Source organism: Nannobrachium achirus (genome assembly GCF_963921795.1).
Source record: "Nannobrachium achirus genome assembly, chromosome: 1".
Lineage (NCBI taxonomy): Eukaryota > Metazoa > Chordata > Actinopteri > Myctophiformes > Myctophidae > Nannobrachium > Nannobrachium achirus.
In genome coordinates, this window is record NC_137810.1 from 43,527,917 (window position 1) to 43,535,416 (window position 7,500).

The following is a 7,500-nucleotide window of genomic DNA, read 5'->3' on the forward strand; positions in this document are numbered from 1 at the left end:
GTCCAAAACCGTTCATTTTGTATTTATAATTTTAAAAACGATTTAAATTCGTGAAATAAGACGATCTACAAGCACGCAACGCCGTTGGGATCACCATATATGAGCGAAAAAGGGATTTGGTCTCCATATATCCATATATGGGCATAAAATGGATTTGTTCCTCATGGCATCACATAGATCTCCATATACAGTATGACATCAGGGATCTCCATATATGGGCATAAAGGGACAGAGTCAGAATGATGTCACAGTGATGTGGACATCAGGGATCTCCATATATGGGCATAAAAGGGATTTGTTCCTCTGGCATACAGTAACAGTGATCTCCATATATGGCAATAAAGGGATTTGGTTCCCCTGACAATTTGATGTCAGAGTGTGATGTCAGAGCGTGAGAGTCAATCAACAAAAAAGACAAGCGTTACCCATTCATACGTACGTACAGATACGGTCAAGATGTGACGGTTCTGATAGTAAACTGCGACCTACTGTCGCAACAATACATTCATACAATACATACACAATACATACAATACATACAATACACAATGCATACTATACAATACGATACATATTACAAAACATATTGCAATATAGCTCAGTGGAATCAAAGGGTATATTTACCTTATGACACACCTATGTGTTCACTTGTATTATGAGGACAGGAATTATTTTTTAGGTTAGTTTTGAGTTTGGATAGGGAGTCGAGAAACGTTGTCTTTTGGCAGGTCATTCCACATTTTCGTGGCAGCATAGTAGGATGCATTTATAGCCGCGTTTGAGCCACAGACATGGCTGCTTTTTGAAGTTCACATATCCTGAGTGATAGATACAGATAAGCAGCTGGTTGTCTCCAGTCAATCAGTAACCATGTTATCTGTCACACACCAGGTTGACCAGTCAAAAGGTAAACACTACACCCTGAACCCTGAAGAGTGCACAAATGGAACCAAATGGAACCCATAAGAGTCTGTTTGGTTTCATTTGTGCACTCTTTAGAATTGAGTATTTTACAGTATGACCTATGTCACTTACAGTACAAACGGGTAGTATGGAGTTCCCATACAGTAGTATGCTGCATGCAAACTCTTCTCCACTGTATAATATAAATTTTCAAAATAGAAATTCACTGTGTAAATGTGGCATTTCATAAATGACCGTGTCAACAAAGGACTTGTTACATGAAGTATTCTCTGAAAAATTCTACAATTAGTTCTTTTATGCAGCCTTTTTTTGTATCTAAAAAATAATTGAACGTTGGGTTATTGTTATTGTATAAGTGCACGAGTGCACTTCAGCCATGAATGCCGTGAATGTACATTCAGCACATTTCAAAAACACTAATAACGTCCTTTTGATGTGCCACTCAAATTCTGCCCTCTTGTCTGGTTTTCACTTCTCTTTCTCTCTCCCTATGTCTGTCTGTCTGTCTGTCTGTCTGTCTGTCTGTTTGTCTGTCTGTCTGTCTGTCCTGCCTACGTCTAGCCGTGCGGGCGGACCGCATGCGCGGCGGCCGCAACAAGTTCGGCCCCATGTACAAGCGGGACCGGGCCCTGAAGCAGCAGAAGAAGGCGCTGATCCGCGCCAACGGCCTCAAGATCGAGGCCATGAGCCAGGTCATGCAGGCCGTGCCCACCGACCTCACCATCTCCTCGGCCATCCAGAACATCCACTCGGCCGCCTCCAAGGGCCTGCCGCTGAGCCACCACCACGGGCACGGCCACCACGCCGGGCACCACCACCATCACCACCACCACCACCACCACGCCACCGCCCTGCCCCCCGCCGACTACGACCGCAGCCCCTTCGTGACGTCACCCGTCAGCATGGCCATGCCGTGGCCGCAGAACCAGGCGGCCTACGGACACTTCCAGAGCTCGGCGCGCACCATCAAGTCCGAGTACCCGGACCCCTACACCAGCTCCCCGGAGTCGGTCATGGGCTACCCGTACGTGGACGCCTACCCGTCGGGCTCGCCGCCCGGCTTCCCGCACCTGATCGTGGAGCTGCTCAAGTGCGAGCCCGACGAGCCCCAGGTGCAGGCCAAGATCCTGGCCTACCTGCAGCAGGAGCAGGCCAGCCGGGGCAAGCACGAGAAGCTCAACACCTTCGGCCTCATGTGCAAGATGGCCGACCAGACGCTCTTCTCCATCGTGGAGTGGGCGCGGAGCAGCGTCTTCTTCCGGGAGCTCAAGGTACGTTTCGTTGTTGTTGCTGTGCCGGTGCTTTACCCCCACGCCTAACGTTATCACAGCAGCTGTATGTAATGAACACACACGTTGTTATGTTCACATACCGTCGTAGGTACATATACCTTAGTTCAATGGTTCCCAAACACACTTTTTTTTGTGGGTGCCTTAAGTTTTTGTTTCCTACATTTTGTCTTTAATTGTTATTATTTCACATTTTCAAAAAACATTCTCAAATAAGCAAACATTTTCATGTATTAAAAACAAATTTCTATGATTTTCTTCTACAATTTCACGAAGAAATCAAAATCTAAGAAATTCCATGAATTAGAAGACAAATGTTTAAGAAGTAGTCCAAATAGCCGATCTACAAGCTCACAGCGTGGCGCGAAGCGGCGCGTTGTGACTACTGAGGATTAACGATACTCATAAAGTTCAGCCGCCTGCCTGCATTGGTTTACAGTAAGTAATGCTTTGTTTTGTTAATATTATTTTTAGTGTTGCGGGGCTAGATGACTGAATTGAGTGTTGAGTTCCTCATGCAACTGGGAGCTGATGAATTACCAATTTGATATACCAGGAATATAAACACAATATTCAAATATAGATACAGTTACTAGACTAGACTGCTCAGAAATGGTAAGTCTTTGCTTTGGATGTTGTCATCAAGCATTCACGTTTTGTCCCAAATGGTCAAAGTTTCAGTGCAATGTTGTCATCCTTAATTGAGAGTTAAACGTTCAACCGCTGTTTAATCTTCAATGGTCAGAAGACCTTTTCTAATGTTTTTCTCTTCATAGTCTTGAATTCTTCCTCCATAGTGCAGTAGTTTAGTTACGCCATGCAGGCTGTTCTCCTCTCTTTTACTCAAAAAAAGATTCAGCAGTGGTGTGTATTTACCCCCCTTTTTGTGTGTGTGTGTGTGTGTGTGTGTGTGTGTGTGTGTGTGTGTGTGTGTGTGTGTGAGTACGTGTGTGTGACACATATTTGGGCTATATGGGTTGTGAAAACTTTGACTCTGCACCTCGGGCACTTTTCATACATACCAACAGGGGTCCTAGTCTGGCGTTTTATGTGGACTGAATAATGTGAGATGCTTCTTCTCAGATCTGAAGTGCTCTGTGTGAAGATATGGAAATATGAGGGAGGGTGCATGGTTTCACCTATTAGCGGGCAACGGGGCAAGAGGAGGGGGCCATTTTAAACGGAACGGAATGGATTCCCAATAATTACACGACCCTAACCATTAAACGTATCAATATTTGTTACTCAATTCTCAGCTAGTTCATTTGATTATGCAATTAAGTCATTAATTTTAAATTTCCTCCGATTTCTTTGTAGATTCTACAGACCACATGCTCTGAAAGCGTTATTTCATTATGCTCATTAACTCATTCTGTGCCAATGACGTCTCATGACGGTTTTTTTGCAAAGGCGTTCAGTGCCAATGACGTCTTTGACGTCTTTTGAGTTTTTTGTATAAAAAAAAAAAAAAAAAATTGTTTTCATTTTTTTTCTTTTTTCTAAAAGATGTCAAAATGACCTGGGATCAGAGAGATGCTTTTCTCTGTTTGTGTGTTGGCTCCCTCGTTTAGCTGATTGAGAAAATGTGTGTTCATTCTAGTGGATGGACACTTTTTTTCATTCAAACAGCTCTATCTCTGGAACCATTTGTCTGATTGACAAAATTCTTTTTGCCACTGAATCACAACAACTGTGTCTGATTCTGTGGGGAAAAAATTATAAAAAAAAAAACATTTTTTTTTATTGCGCAATAAAGAAAAACATAGCACAGACAGAGGGCAGGGGAATATGAGGAACAGACGTTTTCCTAATAGAACCTTGATTCATAAATGTGCAATGTAACCATTACACACACATCTGCTATTCAGTTATTCAGCTCAATTGATTGACTCGGAATATGCATTTCATTTATTGACCGTTGGTCAACTTTCTGTGGGACTTTTTACTTTACATACCTGCCGTTCCCCCTAAAAAGAAAACTACCGCCAGTGCCAAAATAAAGTAAAGTAAGTAAACAAGTAAGCCTTACGGAACCATGTGGCCCATATAGGGCAGGAGCCTAACTGCTGTTTCAGTAGCATGAGGCGGTTTTGTACCCCCTGGAAATGATGCTAGTATGTCGCAGGCACTTACCCAATCCAACCCTTAATACTGAGTGCCAAGCAGGTAGGCGTTGGGTCCCATTTTGAACACCGACCTCCCAGCAGGCACATGCACACATAGACATCAAAGGGGGCTTGAGCCCCTGCCCTTTTATCCATCTGTAAAAAGTGCCCTCTCCAGACCATGAATGTAGTTTTTACTATGGTGGAAAAAAATGCAAACGCCCTCTTCAAGAGAATTGCCTTGTCCAAACTCTCCTGAACTTGAATGCAGCATCTCATGAAAGAATTGCCCTCTCTGTGTAGAAATCAAGCATAGAAAATAGCCAACCTCCAAGCTCTGCGACGCGTTGTGAGCTTGGAGCCAGGTCTGCTATTTTTCAGATTTTCACCAAAAGGACCTTTCAGAAATGTCAGCCCCTGCCTCTCTCTGCAGGTCCCTGCCTCCCAGGCTCAGGGGGGGACACTGTTAACCACCAAGCTGGTCAAAGTAAAGTAAAGCACACACTAAATTCTGACTGTTAACTCTGAAAGTGTACGAAGAGAAACAAACTGACCTGTGAGAAACACAAACTCCACCCATTGACCAAACCTCAGCTGACAACTGAGGTTGTGTCCAACCAACAATTTGCCTTTTTCATTTGAACGCTTTGCAGGTTGATTTTTGAGCGTGCTTTTTGGGTGGTCAACTGGTCACAGGTAGATTTATTCAGCGTGCGTTTGCTTGTTCGTGAAGTTGATTTCAGCGTGCGTTTGTGAGCTCCCAGCTTGATTCTCTTGTGAGTGGATATTGATATTCAGGTGCTTACATGAAAGGCTGTGAAATGAGCCTGAGTTTCACTGTTTTTTTCTTTTTTAATCCTTCTCGTTCCTCCTCTGCTCCTGTCTGACTCCCTTTTGTCTTGTTGTTTCATAGCCATGGGCTTCCCTGCATATTATTCATGCGCTGAGGCCCCACGACGACGGGCCCTGTGCAGAAGTCCCTCCAACAACAATACAAAAAAAAAAAAAAAAAAAACGTTTCATCATCATTAGTATTATTACAGGTATTATTATAATTATTTTATTGTCTGAGAGAGGACCGGGGGAAGAAAAGTAGAACAATTAAATTATACAACGTGAAACCAATTATAAGCTATAGCGCAGACCGTCAGACGTGAGCCCTTGAAAAGCACATGTTGACATTTAGCGCGCCGCGCATCATCCCCGCAATTGACATTTTTTTCCCCATCTGCATTTGCATTCAGTCGGGCAGAAAGCGCACTTCACGTGCACACACACACACACACACACACACACACACACACGCACACGCACACGCACACACACAGATTCATCTGCCAGGGTGTGGCCACTGCCAGAGGCTAATAATGTGTTTGGTCATTAGCAGTGAGTGATCATTGTCGCTGTAGCTGTTGTGTGGAGCGCTCTCGTCCTAATTCAATTACCCCGGCCGGCGGTGCACTTGTGATTGTCAGTCCCCTGATCACTAACTGAATGAGATGTCATTATGCTGTCCTCATCGCGACCACCCATATAATCCACGCTTAACGGCCATGGAGCGGTAAAAAAAGTGTTCCGCGTTATGAAACTAAACGTGTCATCATCATCCCCACGACTGTAGCTGAAACACCTCGACGCTGTGCTGTGTGTGTGTGTATTTAATAATTCTTTATACATTTATAGTGGAAATAGCCGATCTACAAGCTCTCAACGCATCGCGATGCGATGCGTTGTGAGCTTGTAGATCTGCTATTTCCACTACTTTTTGAAAGTGTTTGAAACCATATGAACATTTCTCAACATGGAAATGATTATGACGATTATGCAAAATAATTGTGATTACCTAAAATAATTGCGTTTAGACGATTATGTTATAATTGTGACAGGCCTATTAGGGCGTGCACGATGTCACCTTGCTAAACGGAATCTCCAAGTCACTTAAACGAATTCACCCTTGACCTACAGCATGTAGCCTTTTCGTCTCACGGCCTATATATGGCTGATTGTGTATGGATGTGCGTGTGAATACGGTATTTGTTTGTGTGTGTGCGTGCGCGTGTGTGTCAACAACATGCAGATGAGTCATAGAGCACCAGTGAGGTGGGGTTCATGACGGGAACACAGGAAGACCAAAATAAATAAAGTTAGTCAGAAGGCCTCGTCTAGCGCTATAGGAAGCTATAAATACACCTCATTCTCACACGCACACACGCACGCGCACACACACACACACACACACAAACGCAACCACACACGGTAGGAGGACATAATGACACATGCATGTGGAGCTCTCGATATTCTTAGCCCTGTAAGAACAAAAGGATATTTCTCTGGTAATAGAGCCAGGCTAGTGGGAGAGAGCGGTGGGGTGTGGGCTGGAGAAAGCAGGAAGGTGTGTGTGGTGGTGGTGGTGGAGGTGTGTGTGCGTGCGTGCGTGCGTGTGTGTGTGTGTGTGTGTGTCTGCCAAGCGAGAGAGAAAAAAACGATGTAGTTTCCATAAGGTGGATGAGGTGACCACTAAGACTCATAACGCAGCGCTAATGAGAACACACACACACTCTCTCTCTCTCTCTCCCTCGTGGTTTGTGAGGTTTATTTCACACTCTGGACCATGGAGACACGTTAACGAGAGCTGAGTGGTGCCAGGTGGGCTGGTTTTGAGATCAGGTGTATTATCGGGTGGAAATCTTGTACCGTATGTCCAAAACCGTTCGTTTTGTATTTATCATTTTAAAAATGATTTAAAACTATTTTCACTAGTCATGTGACAGTCCTTTGTGATGAATCGGTGAATTTGAAACTTGGAGATGCGAGGTCTCTGCCCGTCGGTGACGACATATGTGCGGTGTTCCTCGACCACTTGGTTGACGGAGGTTCGTGCGCTCACACTCTCGTCTTCACTCTGCGAGTCTCCACGGATAGGAACGTCCCGCTAAATGCCTCAGTTGAAAAACGCGATTGCTCGCTATACTGTGTATTTTACAGTGAGAGCGTTGTTGCGTGTTACAGCTTATTAAATGTACTGGTGTCCCATGGGCTATGGAGATTTCACCCACAGTTGGCGCCGGATACTTAGACACCAGGCCCTGTAGACCTCTGCCTGTCACACGGCTGATTACCAATGGTATTAATTCAATAACGTGTGTTTGAAATGATAATGGGATGGCTAGTGGCATGTATTA

General features: G+C 44.4%; 1 protein-coding gene across 2 annotated transcripts in view; it reads left to right on the top strand.

Annotated features, from left to right (window-relative positions):
• Nucleotides 1–7,500, top strand: part of nr5a2 (nuclear receptor subfamily 5, group A, member 2) — a 112,880-nt gene that overhangs the window by 20,912 nt on the left and 84,468 nt on the right. For both annotated transcript variants that reach the window (XM_080724754.1, XM_080724755.1), the window contains exon 4: nt 1,486–2,195. In XM_080724754.1, the coding sequence (XP_080580880.1) occupies nt 1,486–2,195 (710 nt within the window). The remainder of the gene's footprint in view (nt 1–1,485; nt 2,196–7,500) is intronic.